This window comes from Acomys russatus, chromosome 1 (genome assembly GCF_903995435.1).
Source record: "Acomys russatus chromosome 1, mAcoRus1.1, whole genome shotgun sequence".
Classification (NCBI taxonomy): domain Eukaryota; kingdom Metazoa; phylum Chordata; class Mammalia; order Rodentia; family Muridae; genus Acomys; species Acomys russatus.
In genome coordinates, this window is record NC_067137.1 from 38,192,104 (window position 1) to 38,210,196 (window position 18,093).

General features: G+C 49.9%; 1 protein-coding gene across 1 annotated transcript; it reads right to left on the reverse strand.

Annotated features, from left to right (window-relative positions):
• Positions 1 to 4,426: 4,426 nt before the first annotated feature.
• Cys1 (cystin 1) lies at positions 4,427 to 17,833 on the reverse strand. The gene is made up of 3 exons (XM_051144008.1): positions 17,524 to 17,833; positions 6,552 to 6,604; positions 4,427 to 4,703 (listed from the first exon to the last, which is right to left on the reverse strand). Exons 1-3 carry the CDS (start codon positions 17,800 to 17,802, stop codon positions 4,598 to 4,600), a joined length of 438 nt encoding a protein of 145 aa, XP_050999965.1. The 5' UTR covers positions 17,803 to 17,833; the 3' UTR covers positions 4,427 to 4,597.
• Between the last annotated feature and the right edge of the window lie 260 nt (positions 17,834 to 18,093).

Genomic DNA, 18,093 nt, shown 5'->3' on the forward strand with positions numbered 1-18,093 from the left:
GTACAAAGCCTGGCATGGACCGTGCCCTCGTCCGTCATAGACAGTCTGCACAAGAGAAGTGGCTTTGGCAAGAATCTGTGTCGCTAACTGAAGGAATGAACAGGCCTATGCTCTCCACGTTTACCCAGACACCCTCCTGGCAAGTGGAAGAGTGGGGATGCCCTCCCTCCTTTCTCAGTTCACCCTCTTCTTCCCCAAGAGTTAGCATAACCTCTGGGGTGGGACTGGGTGGGGTGTGTGTGTGCGCCCAGCTGGACTTCTCCCAGGGCAGAGCTGCCACTGCTTCTTGTGACCACACAGTGTCACTGTTGAAAGCTGAAACTGGCTTTGGGAAGTCAAACCTAATCCCCCTAGTACCACAAGCAACCACACACTGTTGCTTCAGTTTCTGGATGTGCAGTTTTAGGACCCACCCTTCTTGCCTCCTGTGGGGCCTCATTCTGAGGTACCAGCAACTTTGGAGTACAAGCAATGGGCACTACCTGGGGAGGGGGGTTTCAAGCGCTTCTCTGTCTTTCCTAGGCTCCATGCCGCAGAGAGGACAGCTCTTCCTTGCCAGCACTGGATAGGTTTCTATGTGGACTCCTGGCTGGCCTGGAACTCACTCTGTAGACCAGGCTGGCTTTGAACTCAGAGATCCACCCGCCTCTGCCTCCCAAGTGCGTGCGCCACCACCATCCAGCAAAATAAGGGTTTCATTATACTAGGAAACAGTTTCTTGCAGCCTTTCAAGGTCTAATTTACTCCAAGGTTAGGCTAGCACCCCAAAAAAGGTCTAATTATGGAGCCTCCTTCCTATAGGAGTCTAATACATGATTTTTGGGCCAGCAGAGGGCTCACTGAGTAAAGGTGCCTGTCACCAACCAGGTGACCAGAGTTGGCTTGCTGGATGCGAACCAACTCCTGCAAACGGTCCTCTGACTTCCACATGTGCACCACACATGGGCACTCATGTACACACACAGACACACGTGCACATGCCTGTGTGCACATACACAAAGTAAGTTAGAGTGTAATAAATTATTGTAAAAAATAAAATGTGATTTATGCTCTTGATGCTCAGAATCACCCAAGGACACCTTCCCCCTAACTGTGTCCAGTGAGTTAACTATACACAGTTTCCATAAGAATCTGGAAGGTTAGATTTATGAAACCCTTCTGGGAAAGGACCCCTACCATCTGTCTACTGAAAGACTAAAGTTGGAAGATGATTCTTATCTGAAAAGGGCTCCTGAGCCCCAGGGGCAGAGAGAGTGTGTGTGGTGTGGGTGCAGGATTGCCGTGACATCCATGCATGTGGGAGTCAGATGACAGCCTGTAGGAGTTGGTTCTTCAACCACTGGGCCTCAGGGCACAGAACTCAAGTTGTCAGGCTTAGCAGCCAAGCCATCTCCTTGGCTCTTAAGGAAAAAAAGTCATTACGCCGAGTGTGGTGGTGTATGCCTTTAATCCCAGCACTCGCGAGGCAGAGGCAGGCGGGTCTCTGTGAGTTCCTGTGCGGGTGGAGGGTGGAGTGTTAACACAGGGTTCTCTGTGTGGCCCCGGCTCTCTTGGAACTCACTCTGTAGACCAGGCTGGCCTCGAATTCAGATCCACCTGTCTCTGCTTCCTGAGTGCTGGGTTTAAGGGTGTATGCCACCATGCCCAGCTCTGCCCAACTCTTGACAGGAGGAAAAATACCCCATAGACCTAACACTCAGCAGCTGATCTGGCTCCTGGTGATAGACTCCTAGTCCCCAGAGTGCAGCTCAGTGAGGAGGGAACCTCTGTCAGGGGGATAGTGACACCTATTTATGAATCCCAGAATCTACTGGTGCGGGGATGACTCCCAGGCATCATTCCAGGAAATGGAGTGGCTCTGGGAATTTGGAACATCAAAAAAAAAGAGAGGGTGCTAACAGCTTGTCCCAGGCAGTTGTGGCCAATCCCTGCTGATGGGGGAGGTCCCTGCCAAGTTGACCCAAGACCCCATGGACACAAGAGCAGAGAGCCTGAGAGCTCCACAAGGCTCTGTCCCTCTGTCCAGAAAGCCCATCTGTGCTTTCTGACCGGAAGACTCAGGTTTCTCAAGCACAGCATCCACAGGTCCTGGGGAGAAGAGCTGCTGCAGATCCAGTGGCCATCTGCGGCTCTGTAGACTTTCTCTTATGGGAACCAGGGTCAGCTCTTGCTGTGGGTGGGCAGATCCCACACTGCTTAGAGCTGGGCATGTGGCTGTACAGTCTGGGACATGGGTGGGAACCGAGCACCTGGGCGGGGCAGAAGAGCTCCTGTGGGCGGCAGTGATGCCCAAGCCCTCAGGACCAGCCTCTCTGTAGCCCGAGTTTCCCAGGACCACAGCTCACACTTTGTCTGGCTAGCCACTGCTCAGTAGATCCCTTCTGGAATTCAGGCTACTGCTGCTTCTTTTGTTGTTAGTTTTTTTGTTTGTTTGTTTTTGTTTTTTGGGTTTTGTCTTCATATTGATAAAGATTAATTACTGTAAGATTTCCCCCTCTTTTTTTTTCTTTTCTTTTTTCTTTTTTTTTTTTTTTTTTTGGCACTTTGATCTCATTAAGGGTTTCCCCAGGAAATGCAGAGCTACTGTCTTTCTCCTCTCTTTTTGTCCCCCATCTTTCTCTTAATCAGATGAACATGTCTCTTCGAGCACAGTACATAAAGCTGTAAATGTTTACATCAAGTTCAAAGCCTCATCCATCCTTTGGTAAAAATGTAACATTTTTAACCTTCTAAAATAAGCATTTTTAATAACTGTGTTATCAAAATAGAAACAGCTTTCATATCAAAAGCAGTGGTTTGAGCTCCAGTGAGATACAGTCACCAACACTCAGCTGTAGATCCCCCCATGGGTGTTAACTGACTGGTAGACCCCCCATGGGTGTCAGCTGACTGGTAGACCCTCTGCCCATGGGTGTCAGCTGACTGGTAGACCCCCCCATGACTGTCAGCTGACTGGTAGACACCCTCCCCCATGGCTGTGGGCTCTGACTGTACCACAAGTCTCTCAGCCGAGAACTCAAAGACACTCTTGTCAAGTCATAAGAGTTCATGGAATCATTTGCAGGTGACAGCGAGGGACCATGGGTGTGGGGACGGTCCCAGTGACCATTCTTCCTTGGTTCCTGAGATATTCCAGGTTGTGCTCTGAGGATTCGTGGGCTGGCGTGAGGGAGAATGCTGGGGAGACCGCTGTCTTGGCTGAGGGATGCAGTGTAAGCTGAGGTCTGTTTTGACCTCAGCAAAAGCTGCCATCGTTTTCTTCGTTTCTTTATTCTCTACCCCTTTTCTGACACAGATTCTTACTACATAGTCGAGGCTGGTTTTGAATTCACTATGTAGCCCTAAGGTCTCAATAACCCTCTAGGACTAGCCTGATGGTTGCTGAGATGCCGGCTTGTGCGAGCACTCACAGATCTGTGAACCCTTTCTACCAGCTGTTCAGGTGCTTCCAGAAACCTGAGCAAGACCAGGCCCTACAGGACCCACACAGGCCCTTCCCTCCTTCCCACAGGCTCTCCACACCTTCCCATCGCTTGAGTGGAAATGTCTGAGGCCCCTTTGGGCATCATTATTGTCACTGCCTTCCACCTAAGCAGGGAGGGGAGGCTCACGGACTCAGCCAGACTGCCAGCCAGAAGGGAACCTGGAGAGCAGTCGCCCTGAAGACCTGTCTGGGTGTGGGCTGGCTCTCTCAACTACAGTGCAGTTTTGCACTCAGCAGGATACCTAAAGCTCAGTGGCAGCTGGGAGATAAAAGGGCTAGAGAAGATAGAGTTGCCAGACTGATAGGGCTTGAAAGACCTCAGAGAACCTCTGGGATTTATCCCCAGAGAGAAACTGAGGCTCAGAGAGGGAAGTGATAGCAAGCTAATGTAATACTGGAATACCAGAGCAGTCTGTGGCTCCCAGCCCTCTCTCTTCCTACAACATCTAAGCAGGGGTGGCTGCTGTGCTGTGGCTTGGAGGAGCTTCCAGCATGAGGAAGGGAAAAGCTACCAGAAAGTCTGAAGGCCAGGCCCTGAGTCCTTGCACCTGCAGCTTGCCCTGACCTCCAGGCTGTTAGAAATGCAGTTTCAGGACCCACCTAGACCTACATGTTCAGGGTCTGCCTGCCATCCATGTCCTTGGGCCCTTCATGTGTACATAGAAACTGGCATACATGGAGTTGACTGTCTCCCTCTGGAGAAATGGTAGTGTGAAGACTGAGAACATACCTTGGTGGAACCTTCTAGAAGCCTGTGGCATAGATACCAAGGGGGGTGGGGCGTTGACCCTTCCCCACCTGAAAAGTAAGTAAGTAGAAAAGACAAACAGTTCAGAATTCAGTGGAACTACAGAGCCAGGCTACCCCTCGGAGTGAGAGGAGGCTCCCACACACCTGTGGCCTGGTACCTGCTTGCCCATAGTCTTGGGCTGCCGGGCCAGCGGCAGGACTCCGACTGTGAATTGTAAAAGATCAGTTTGGAAAGATAGCTGTATTCTAGAAGTGGTTCCCTCTGGCTGGGTCACAGGTCGGGCAAGGTGGAGCCCTCTGACTCTAGCCCGGCTCACAGGCCTGCAAGGCCTGGTCAGTGGTGACCAGGGCTGTTCAGCCAGCTCAGCGACAGTACTCCCGCTCAATGCTGGCCATCAGCTCCTCTTCGGAGTAATCGTAGGAGATGGCCGACTGCCCCTCTGGTCTCTTATGGCTGCTGCCCAGGGCTCTGTGGGTGAGAAATGCAGACGAAGATAAACATCACCTTCAAACTCCCATCTTTTCTAGCAACCACGGTGGTCGTTAAGTGGTCCATCCTAACATCCAAACCAAAAACCTCAGCTCTGGAGACACCTGAATCTCTTTCCTACCCAACACAAAGACATGTTCATCTTCACTCGTATCTACCTTCAGCCTCCCATTTTGTTCACCAAGACCCTGCAATGAGAGTGAAGCAGGACAGGTTAAGGCCAAGGCACATCCGAGGTTCCTGGCTGACCCTCCGAGAACAGCGTCTAGGACTCTGGTTGGTTGGTTGGTTTGGTTTGGTTTGGTTTTTCTGAGACATAGTTTCTCTGTGTAGCCTTGAGTATCTTGGACTTGCTTTGTAAACCAGGCTGGCCTCGAACTCACAGCGATCCTCTTGCCTCTGCCTCCCCAAGTGCTGGGATTACAAGCATGCGCCACCATGCCAGGCTTGCTTCTAGGGCTCTGTTTAATTCTCCCAAAGCACAGAGTGAGAAACATGGACACAGCTGCCTGATCTACTCCGATCTGACCACTGCCAAAGCATGTGCCTTTCCCATGGTGTCTATGGTGTCTACGGGGCAAAGGGAACCTCCAGGTGCCTTGGAGGAGGGCTGGTCTCAGCTGGCTTTGATGCACAGGAGCTGTGTGGCCCTAGACCAGTCATGCCCCTTGCCCCAGTCTCTGTAATAAGGAAGGACTGCATCCCAAGACAGACCCGAGGATGGCTGAGGGGCAGCAAGCGTCTAATACAGAGATGAGCACTTAGGAGGAGGGACTGCACAGGACCAACTGCTTGTGAGCTGTTTTGCAGGCTTGCAAGCCCGGAACAGTGGTAGTGGCTTCCCATCCCGCCTGTGAAGGGACAGGAGAGACACGGACCAGCGGAGAAGGCTGACCGAGCAGCTTTGTGTGCCCTCTACTCTAGTGGAATAGAAGCACTGACGCTTCTGTGTGTGCGCACTGGCTCACTTGCATTTACTTATTTGTGTGTGCCTATGTGTCTAGGCACTTGTGCTGTGCTGTACAATAGAGGTTGAATGACAGATGTTGGGATCTCCCCTTCTATCGTGTGGGTTCTGGAGACTGAACTTAGGTTACCAGACTGGGTGGCAAGGGCCTTTACCTACTGAGCCATCTTGCTGCCTCCCCCATTTTATCTCTGTACTGGCCAGTGAACCTACGGCATTGCACCTGCCAGGCTAGCACTCTACCACTAGACTGTATTCCCGGCCCCTTGAGTTTCAAAGGAAGAGTCCAGGGCCCCGGGGTTCCACTGTAGGGTTTGGGGTGGAGTTTGCTGATGTTGTTTGTTTGTTTGTTTGTTTTAGATGGTGTCTCACTGTGTAGCCTTGGCTAGCCTGGAACTGCTATAGAGACCAGGCTGGCCTGGAACTCCTGCCTCCGTTTCCCCAGCGCTGGGACTAAAGGCTGATCAACCACCCTGGCTGCACCACGTGTGATGATGCCAGGGGCTCCAAGTGCATTTTCCTGATGACTGTTTTGACAGTCTTTAGAGATAAAACTGCTGAGTATAGCAGGGCACCTGAGCATATCTGGACAAACCTGAAGGGGCCTAGAATGGCCATAGAGAAGCCAGGCCATGAGGGAGGGAGGGAGGGAGGGAGGGAGGGAGGGAGGGAGGGAGGGAGGAAGCCAGGTTAGGAGGAAGCTCAGAGCTGCTGTGACTGGGCCCTGCACTGCCCCTGGCTCCCCCTGAGGGGCAGCTCTACAGCTGGGAACCTGACTGACCTGTAACACAGTGGGGCTTTGAGGGTGGAACTGACTCGCCTCAGGGTGGTGGAGGACTGCCCCTCCCCCCTATACTTACTCAGAGACACAGCTGTCTTCAGGGTTGTCCTTAATCGTCTTTTCTGGGGACACCTTGAGCAGGAAGACAGGAAAAGGCATCAAAAATTTGTCAATATGTGGGAGTTGGAGAGATGGCTCAGAGGTTAAGGGCACTGTCTGCTCTTGCAGAAGTCCTGAGTTCAATCCCCAGCAACCACATGGTGGCTCATAGCCATCTACAATGAGATCTGATGCCCTCTTCTGGTGGGCAGGTGTATATGCAAGCAGAGCATTGAATACAAAATAAATAAATATAAATCAATCTTAAAAAAAAAAACAAACTTGTCAATAGTATAGTGGATTAACACTCCGGCTTTTTGGGGTGAGACAGCAGCCACCATGTTTAACTCAGGGTCTGAAAACATCAGAATGGGGAAGCTTTCCCTTCAACTCCAGAGCCCCACTTACCCATTTTACAGTCAGAAAACTGAGGCTGTGGGAGAGACTTATAAAACCAACAAACAAGTAAAGGAAACAGCAGTGCTGTGGTCACATCTCTTGCCTCCCAACTACCATCCTTCTGGGTTCATCTGTCCCTCACTTCTAGACACACCAGCGCCGCAGTGCGCCTAGCATGAGGCTTTCCTAGCCCCAGGGATTGTACTACCAGCCTCAAGCCTTGCACCTTCCCTTCAGCAAGGAGTCATTGAGTATTCATGTGTCACCTGGGCACACACCTGGAACCCCAGCATTTGGGAAGCTGAGGCAGGAGGAATGCTCTAAGTTTCAAGCCAGCCTTGGCTTAAGAGTGTGAACTTAAGCTGGGCACAGTGGTGCACACCTGTAATCCCAGCCCTTGAGAGGCAGCAGCATGATGGATCTCTGTGAGTTTGAGGCCAGCCTGGTCTACAAAGTGAGTCCAGGACAGCCAAGGCTACACAGAGAAACCCTGTCTTAAAAAACAAAAAACAACAACAAAAAAGGGTGAACTTGTCTTAAAATATACATATGTATGTTTAAACAACTAAAACAGTAGATATTTTTTAAAAAGAACTGTGAGTAATACTTATGTTGTTTATAAGTAACAGCCTAAAGTTTTTTGGTTTGGTTTGGTTTGGTTTGGTTTGGTTTGGTTTTTCAAGACAGGGTTTCTCTGTGTAGCCTTGGCTGTCCTGGACTCATTTTGTAGACCAGGCTGGCCAAGAACTCACAGCAATCCACCTGCCTCTGCCTCCCGAGTGCTGGGATTAAAGGTGGGTGCCACCACCGCCGGGCACCCATTTCTTTCTTGACTCTAGGTGACCAGTTTTTACCAGAGCTTTTCGTCCTAGAAGGTTTTGATTTTCCCCCCATATCTTTGTATCACTGTTCCTTCAAGATACTTTAGAGCCACATGTGATGGTGCACGCCTTTAATCCCAGCACTTGGGAGGCAGAGGCAGGTGGGTTGCTGTGAGTTCTTGGCCAGCCTGGTCTACAAAGTGAGTCCAGAACAGCCAAGGCTACACAGAGAAGCCTTGTCTCAAAAAACCAAAACCAAAAACAAAGACAAAACAAAACAAAAAAACCAAACCAAAACAAAAAAGAATGAGATGGGTGACATAGCAAGGGCAGCCTGGAGACCATAGTCAGAATGCTCCAAGGATGTGGGAGAGCCATTTTGAATTTGTAATTCTAGAATCCATCAGAATAAACTAAAAAAAAAAAAAAAAAAAAAAAAAATCAGACATGCAGTTTATCAACCCTACCTTTTTGGGGGCATGTGCAGGTGTGTGCATGTGTGCACATGTGCAGGTGTGTGTGTGTGTGTGCATGTGTGTGCGCATGTGTGCAGGTAGGGGTGTGGTACATATGTGATATGTGTGCACCTCCAGGTGCAGGACAGGCTGAAGTGTCTTTCCTATCACTCTCTAGTTCTCTGTTTTTTTTTTCCCCCATTTTATCCAGGGTCTCTCACTAAACCCAGAGCTAAAGAGTGGCTAGCTAGCCAGTGAGCTCCAGGGACCCCTGTCTTGGTTACCAGAGCACTAGGTGACAGGTACATGCCACCATACCCTGACCTCTTACATGAGTGCTGGCCTGAGAACCCAGGTCCTCATGTTTGCACAGTTGGCACTGCTCACTGACCAGTCTCCGCAGCCTCCAGGAAGGGTACTTTAAGTTCTTTGCCTGGTTGGTTGTTTTTTAATCTAGATGGGGGTTGATGGCTCAGTAGCTGTGATGGCTGTTCTTGGTTGTCCACCTGACTACATCTGGAAAGAGCTACAACCCAGAAACGGAGGGCACAGCTGTGAGAGATTTCTTTGCTTGGTCTGAAGCGGGTGGATCCACTTCTAGTCTGGTTTGAAGGAGGAAGATGTGCTGCCTTTCATCCGGATCATGAGGCTGTGTCCCTGATCTTGATCACTCTTCGTGTGATCGTTTAATAAACCATCACTATCTGACTGAAACGGTGTCTGAGCGGTGTGTGCGGCTATTCTTGAGCTATACTCCTCTCAGGAGTACATGAAGGTTCTCACATTCACACCATCATCTGCCTCACTACAGCTTTCAGTAAGTTCTACTTGGCCATCTTGCAGCTGTTTTGTTGTTTTCTTTCTTTCTTTCTAACTGAAGTCCTCTTACTTGGACACCTATTTCTTCAGCTCAGTTTCGGTTGGAGCCAGCTTTTGCTGTCATCTGCTTGGAGCCAGCTTTTGCTGTCATCTGCTTGGCTGCTTCTCCTCCCATTAGGTATGTAAGGCCTGTCATAGTTTCTGTGATCAGGCAGGTGACAGCATCAACATGAACCCCTGGACCTGGATGCTCATAGGAACAGGTGCTCAGTGATAACAGGGTCACCATCTCCCTTGAAGGCAGCCGGGATTACAAAACCCTATTTCCCTGTGAACTGTGCTCTTGGAACTGGGAGCAGAAGAGCCTCACTCTGGCTGTTTCCCTGATGCCTTCAACTTGCCCCATCTGCTCAGTTTTCACCTCTGTTTCTTTCTGTGCCTGCCTTTGATACATGGCACTTTCTCTGGCCAATTTGTTTAAACCTTGAACTTGACCGTCGCAGGTGGGAAATGCATTAGTCCCTCCCGGAGTGTGCAGCCTGCCAAAGCCAAGGGGGAGCTTGGAGGAAAGGCAAGGTGCAGAGCCTCCTGCTCCAGCCCACTGGATGCCCGCTACCAGCTGCTCACACTCACATCTAGACCAACAGAACCTGAGCTGGGGCTGCGGGAACTGTGCTGAGCTCAAGATGTGTGTGTGCTTATGTGTATGCACCCTTGGGTAGGTGAAGGCATCTCTCCCCTCAGCACTGCAGGAAGGAGTTAGAAAAACAGCGCAGCCATGCAAGAAACAGAAAACACAAAGAGTTGAAAAGGAGGCGTCTCCTCAGGTCTTTTTTGACTCTTACAAGTAAGTGTGTGTGTGTGTGTGTGTGTGTGTGTGTGTATAGCAAGTAAGTGTACACTTGTGAATCTGTGTGTATGTGTACCTGCATGTAAAGTTTCAAAGGCTACTTTTTAGAAATGTACTGCCTACTGTACATATCAAACCATATCCTGCATCTTCTACGGAACGTTCTCCCCTTAAATGGGCGGCTTTGTCTGTATAACGTATGCACACGCACAAATCTATTATATGTGCAATTGATAGAGAACACTGCAGATGGCTGAAGAATAGACACGAGTAGATGTGCAGCCACACCCACTAAACCATGGACACAAGCAACCTCACCGTGTTCCGGCCACACACCCTGTTAGCATCCCTGCTCCTACTAACTTCCTCCTTCCCCGCCCCTCCCCCAGGCAACTCCTGATCTGCTCTGCCGCTGGCTGCGGACCGCTGTGCAGAGGGATGGAAGCCTCAGCATGGGCTCCTCTCCATCTGGCATCTTTCTCTTAGCGCAGTGATGGTGAGGTCCACCCATGCTTTCTGATGCATTCCTGTTTACTCCTGAATGCTTATGTGTTGCCTTCTTTATGAATTATTGTTCTCTGATTCCTAGCTTGGCTGGTTTGGTTGGTTTTTATTTATATTAGTTTATTTTTTGCTGTGGAAACTTGAACACATTATAGACAAAAAAGCATTAAGGGACCTCCGGGACCCAACCCACCAGGGGCCAGATTTCAGGATTTTGCCAGTCAGGCTCTGCTTTTCACCACCAGAGGGCGCTGGTTTTCCAGGCCTGTGGTCTTTGTCAGTAGGCTCTTGGGATGTGTTCCTTGTGGCTTCCCAAAAAGCCCCAGCAGCCCTCCATAACCACCACCAGATGCCAAGAGCAAGGGAGGCACATGAGCCTCCATTCCTGACCCTAAGAGAGCTGGAACTCCCATGGAGGGAGCCTCCCCAGCCCTAGGAACTGCACGTCTAGCTTTTAAAAATCTCACTCCTGGTACCCTACAGTTGCTACGATCTCCCAGAATTCTGTCCCTAAGATCTGAGAGGAGGGTCTGCCCTTCTATTTCTTTCCATATTAAAATTGTTTCTGCCAGGTGTGATGGCACACACCTGTAATCCCAGCACTCAGGCAGGCAGAGGCTGGCGAATCTCTGTGAGTTCGAGGCCATCCTGGCCTACAAAGTGTGCCCAGGTCAGCCAAGGCTACACAGAGAAACCCTGTCTTGAAAAACCAAAATAATAATAATAATAATAATAATAATAATAATAATAATAATAATAATAATAATAACAACAACAACAACAACAACAACAACAATAATGTTGCTATTCAGAATCTGCTTTTTTTGAGAGAGAGTCTCATTATGTAACCCTGGCTGGCCTGGAACTCCGTGTGTAGACCAGGCTAGCCTCAAACTCATGGAAATCTGCATGCCACTGCCTCCCAAGTGCTGCGATTACAGGCCTGCACCCTCATGGCCTGGCTTGCAAAGAAAATGGAAGTGGTTTCCCACCTCTGGGGTTTATAGTGGAATGTGTCATCCTTTTATCAAGCGCTGGACTCCTGTAGTGCCCCCTTGGCCCTCTGTCGCACTGAGGAGAATTCCTCTGGCTGGGACTTCTCCACTCCATGATGGTGCCAAGCCTTTTGGTTCTGCCTTTCCTGTGGGGTGTTCTTGCTGCATCATGGACTCTCCCCTCTGTGGCCTTCCCGGCATCATGTGAGTTCTCAGAGCCAACCCTGGGCTTCACCCTCCTTGGTGTGTGATGAAAACACCGCATTGTGCTATTTAGAGGTGTGATTTTTGCTCTAGCTTTGACCGAGGCTGGACTGGTACAGTCCGGAAGCTCTTTGTTTTGTTTTGGCTGTGAGTCCAGCATCTTTAAGTTCCTGTGGTGGATCTACTTTGCAGCTGCAAGCTCCTTTCTATGGCTTCTTCACCTCAGACACACACACACACACACACACACACACACACACACACACACACATACACACTCAGTGCAGCAATGCTCTCCATGGCTTCCCTAGGCCACCACTGCCTGGGGTTTACAAGGCAGAGGAGGAAGGTAACCGTTATACCCAGTACTAAAAGCACTGAATGGATGCTTTGGGTACTGAGCCAATTTCTTCTCTCAAAGCATCCTCTAATGTCACCAGTGCAGCCAACTCTGGGACTGTGATGGTCCAGTGACCCTCCCCCACCATGGCACCATGACAAAATCTGAAAAGGCGAGAGAACACTTCAGTTCCCTGCCCCTGCCCTCCACAGATGAATCAATATTATACGGCTTATTTTACTCAGGAAGAGGCCAGTGATTGACAGGGGCACTGCTGTGTTCTTCAAGATTACCAACCAGCCTTAAAAAAAAAACACCCATGCAAATCCGTAGGTCTACTCAGCGTCCTCGCACTCTGCAGAGGTGGAAGTTTCAAGCATCCCAACTAACACTAATGGTGAAGCTCTTGTGACCCTGGGAAGGTTTTCTCATGTGGTCATGAGATTAAAAATTAATCCGCAACAGTACCAGGAGGGGGGTGTGGGTCCATGGCTTAAAGGCCAAGAATCTGATACACTGTCTCACACCCTTTAAAATGTGTAAGGGGAGCACATGGGGAGAATCTGTTGATGAGATGGTTTAAGTAGGACAGTCCTAAGTAGAACCCCACATACACACAAGGACACGTAAACCAGATAAAAGAGTTCATAAGATTAGCCCTGCCTTTGATTATTTTTTCTTGTAACTCTCAATTTGGCAAAAACAAAACATAAATAAATCCAGCCTTGAAAAATGTCTGAAGGAGGGCATGGTAGTGCATGCCTTTAATCCCAGCACTTGGGAGGCAGAGGCTGGTGGATGGCTGTGAGTTCAAGGCCAGCCTGGTCTACAAAGCAAGCAGCCAAGGCTACCCTGTCTCAAAAAACAAAAAGCAAAACAAAACAAAAGAAAAAAAAAAGAAAAGAAAAGAAAGAAAGAAAGAAAAAGAAAAGAAAGAAAGAAAGAAAAAGAAAAGAAAGAAAGAAAAATGTCTGAATAAGCTGGGCCTGGTGGCGCACACCTGGAGTCCCAGCACCTTTTTGGATCTTGTACACCGTAAATAAGTACAAGCATTACGTCATTAAAAAATAAAATACAAGGCCGGGCGTGGTGGTGCACGCCTTTAATCCCAGCACTTGGGAGGCAGAGGCAGGCAGATCACTGTGAGTTCAGGGCCAGCCTGATCTACAAAATAAGTCTAAGATAGCCAAGGCTACACAGAGAAATCCTGTCTTAAAAAACCAAAAATAAGTACATAAAATAAAATAAAATATAAGGGCTGAAGAGATGGCTTAGCGGTTAGGAGTACTGGCTGCTCTTCCAGAGGACCCAGGTTCAATTTCCAGCACTGCCATAGAAGCTCACAACTGTCTATAACTTCTGTTCCAGGGATCTGACACCTCCACACAGACATACATGCAGGCAAAACACCAATGGACATACAATTTTAAAAAATTAAAAATAAGTAAATAAAATATATTAAAAATATGGGTTAACATGGCAATAATTAATTCATGACAGATACCTAAGTACTCATTAAAATATTGGCTAAAACTGTATCTTTTATTTTTATTATTTTTTATCTTGTTTATACCTATCTCAGCATTTGAGCTCGAATACAGTGTCCTCAGAAGCCAGAAGGGGGCATCAGAGACCCTGGAGCAATAGATCTCAACCTGTGGGTCACAACCCCTCTGGGGGTTGAATGAACTTTTCACAAGGGTCACATATCAGACAGCCTGTATATCAAATATTTGCATTACATACAGTTATGGAGTAGCAACAAAAATAATTTTATGGTTAGGGGTCACCACAACATGAGGAACTGTGTTAAAGGGTCCCAGCATTAGGAGGGTTGAGAACCAGTGCCCTGGAGGGAGTTACAGGGAGGTGTAAGCACCCTGTCATGGGTGGTGGGAACTGAACTCAAGTATTCTTCAAGAGCAGGAAAACTTGGAGCCACTGAGCCATTCCTTTGGCCGCCTAGAACTTTTTGTTTTGTTTTGTTTTAAGATTTATTTATTTATTATGTATACAACGTTCTGCTTGGGTGTGGGCCTGCCCACCAGAAGAGGGCATCAGATCCCAGTATAGATGGTTGTCAGCCACCATGTAGGTGCTGGGAATTGAACTCAGGACCTCTGGAAGAGCAGACAGTGCTCTTAACCTCTGAGCCATCTCTCCAGCCCTGGAACTATTTGTTTGTTTGTTTTGTTTGTTTTGTTTTTTGAGACAGGGTTTCTCTGTGTCATAGCCCTGGCTGTGCTCTTTTTAGACCAGGCTGGCCTCGAACTCACAGCGATCCACCTGCTTCTGCCTCCCGAATGCTGAGATCAAAGGCATGCGCCACCACCACGCCTGGCTCTAGGACTGTTTTTTAAATAACATCCAGTACAGGATTCGGGAGAGCTGGTTGGCTGACCAACTCAGCTACCACCCAAGCCTAGATCCTGAAGGGGCCGGTCCTGAAGATCCCAAACTGCAGCATCTCCAGGACGCAGGGTAATAACAGGATGTCTGAGAGAGTCCTGCTGAGGATCCAGTATTGATAGTGTCGCAGAAGCCACAGGCCTCGCACCAGACCAGTGGCTCATTGCAAGGAACATTTGCAGTCAAGATGGTCAGACAGAAGAGTATACTGTGTGACACGCTGCAGCTTCCACAGCAAGATGTTTGGTTTTGGGGAGAGGGTTGCAAGGGTGGAGGGTGGATATGGTCTAGGGGATGAGGGGGACTGGGGAGCATGATGTGAAATTCACAAAGAATCAATAAAAAGTAAAACAAAACAAAAGCCAAACAAAAAAAACCTAATGTCCAGTGTGACGCCACATTCAGGATGATGATTGTGAGATACACATAAGCAGTCTGTAAAGCACTCCAAGCAATGGTGGTTGCTATGTTTGTTTGTTTGTTTTGTTTTGTTTTCTTATTTTTTGGTGGAGTGAAGGATCAGAGTCAAGGCCTTAAACATACGAGGCAAGGCCTTTTTCTGCTGAGCTAGGCCCACTCAGCCCAATGCTTAGGGAAGTATTTATTTTGTTTGTTTGTTTGGGTTTTGGTTTTTCGAGACAGGGTTTCTCTGTGTAGCCTTGGCTGTCCTGGACTCCCTTTGTAGACCAGGCTGGCCTCGAACTCACAGAGATCCACCTGCCTCTGCCTCCCGAGTGCTGGGTTTAAAGGCCTGTGCCACCACTGCCCAGCTAGTGAAGTGTTTAAATGAAGGCCCTTTAAAGGGTTTTCATTTAATTTTAATGCTCTATTTAAAAAGAAAAAAACAGAACAAAACAAAACAACAACAACAAAAACAAACGGGAAAAACCCTTTTCCTAAGGGCTAGAGGATATAAATATAAAGAAATGCTTTCTTCTTTCCTTCCTAGGAAAAGAGTAGGAGTAGTGTGTTTGTGGCCAAAGGGTCCTTCTTTCTGCCAGGGGCAACAGTCTCTCTCAAACATTTTGAAGTAATGCCACCTTCGTGGATGATTCTGGAACTCGAAGTTCTTGTCTGTCTCTGTGGTGAGTTACACATCCAGAGCCCTGCAGCGTGAGCAGCTCCTGGGGGAGCCGCTTGCAGAGGTGGGGAAGCTCCGAGTGACAGACGCTTGGGCTCTGCTCTCGGAGGGGCAGTGTTTTTAGAAGCAGGGGTCTCACTTCCTGACCTTGTCTCTCTGAGCACTCTTAGGACTCCGGGATTCATTCATTAGTGTGAGAAACATTCATGGTGGGGGAGAGGCGGGGGGGGGGGGGGGGGGCACACCTGAGGCACTCCCTGCCAAGGAGTAACCAACCACTGCTGTTACTTCATACTTTCTTTTTTTTCTCCATGTAGCTCTAGCTGTCCTAGAATTGACTCTGTAGACCAGGCTGGACTCAAACTCACAGAAATCCACCTGCCTTTGCCTCCCAAGTGCTGGGCTGGCATTAAAGGTGTGTAGCACCATGGCCTGACCACACTCTATTTCTTGACCCTACCTCCGCACACCTCTCTCTCTGCAACTGCTTGGGTCCAGGACTTGGTCAGTTGGACAGCCAGAGTAACCCTGGAGGATCATGGTGCCCCAAGCTTAGCTTTTTTTTTCCTGTCTGATTCACTCTTCTCCTGCTGTTAAGTAATCTCCCCACCAACACAAAAATCTCACTCTCTTCAGCCTTCAAATACCCACTTCATTCTCAACAGAGTCTACACCCCCTGACATAGCAAGGCGTAGAAGCTGAAGACCTTTTCAGGCTACAATTCTAGCTAACCTAACCCCACCCACCACATCATGTGTACACAGAGCCGCCTCCTCCTCCTCCTCCTCCTCCTCCTCCTCCTCCTCCTCCTCCTCCTCCTCCTCCTCCGCTCCTGCCCTCTGACTAATTCAGACTCAAGGCACTCTGCCCTTGGAACATGCCCGCCTCTCCCTCCTGAGGACCCTCACGGATTTCTCAGCGCTGTGTTTATACTTGGATCCCAGGCCAGCCCTCTGGGCACCTGTCTCCTAAAGCAAGCCTCACTTAGCAGGAGGCTGTAGCTGTGGCTGAGACATCCTGTCTCCATGGTATTCTTCCAGGCTGATACTCCACAAGACGGATGGAAAATCCATTCATTTCCGAACCTTTGAAGTTTACTTAAAAATGACACTGAAAAATTGTTTCCTTGCTATGTCAAAATCTCCCCCGAAATCCCTCAAGTGTTGGTTCAGTGTTGGTGTTGCATAACTGTAGGCTGATGTCGTCTGAGAGGAATCCCATTATATAATTCAGTCCTAACTAAAGCTCCCTGGTCCTGTTAGAAACCTCGACAGGGCAGTGGCGAGCAGGGATGGGACAGAGAGAGCTCTGTACGGGGAGGGGACGGGTACAGAGCGACCATCCCAGGGGCCTTTCCGTGATGCTCGCCTGGGAAGCCTCCTGTTCCACAGATACCGCCTTTGGCCTCCCCATCCAGCCAGGAGCCAGCAGCTAAGACCTGTTCTTAGCAGCAAAGGCGTGCCAAACCAGAGCGTGGATTTTTCATTATTTTTCTAGGACAGCGGGGTTGTTATTACAAGTGTTCAGCAAGAGAGGATAAGGAAGCTAAAAGAGTCAACACTTCTTAAAAATAGCTTGCAATATTGAATTGCCTGACGAGCCAAAGATCCGGATATGTCGGACGCCGCAGGGCATTTTCAACCACTGTTTTGCAGGTGGTCCACCCACTTAATCGCCTCCTCCCACCGCGTCCTGATGGCCAAGGAGGAAGTCCTTGCTGGTCAATTCCCACCTGGACTGCAAGGATGCTGCAGCTGGATTACGTGCAGCCCCGTTGGGAAGGGAAGGCAAGCCCTAGGACAGAAGAAAGTTCTAGATGTTTCTGCCTACTGCTGTTTGTACTTGCTCCTTTAAGACTGTCTCTGTAAGTCACCCTGAAATAGAGACAGTAGTGGGCACCCACCCAGGAGGCAGAGTGAGACTATGTAGGGGTGGGGGTAAGGAATGGGCACAATGCCCTAGGACCGACTGGAGGAAGGCACTCAGGGTGAGCTGGGGGTAGAGGCGCCGAGTAAGGAGGGAGGCCTGGGTGGGAGAACACTGGGGATGCAGAAGGACAGGCGCCCACACTTACCGCGGGTGGGAGGCGGGCGCGGCCTCGTGGGGTCGGTTCCTGGGGCCCCCAGGCCTCCGACTCGGCCAGCAACTGGTCCAGCAGGCGCAGGGTCTCCTCCCGGCCGCCGGGAGGCGTCGCGGGGCGGGGGTCGCGGCCTGTCTCCTCCTGCACCGCGGCCGTCGGGGCCTGGTCAGTCGTGCCGGCCTCGGAGACTGTCTCTCCCGGGGTCTCCTGGCGCCTGTCAGGGCTGCGCCGGCGCCTCGGGATCCGGCCGCTCCGGCTGCTGCCGCTGCCCATGGCGCGCACTCAGCCTGGAGCGCGCAGCCGGAGAGCCGGGCCGTACTGGGGCGGGAGCACGGCGGGCGGGCCGGGGCGGGGGAGCAGCGAGGGGGATTCCGGGAGGACTGAGAGGGGTGTGTGCGATGGAGGATGGGCGGGAGGTGGGAGAGGCTCAGAGGACTCGGGGATGAGAAAGAGAGAGAGAGAGAGAGAGAGAGAGAGAGAGAGAGAGAGAGAGAGAGAGAGAGAGAGAGCGCCAAGGGTGATTTTGGTGGCTGGAGAAGGTGGAGGTTGATGGGGGAGTTGGTG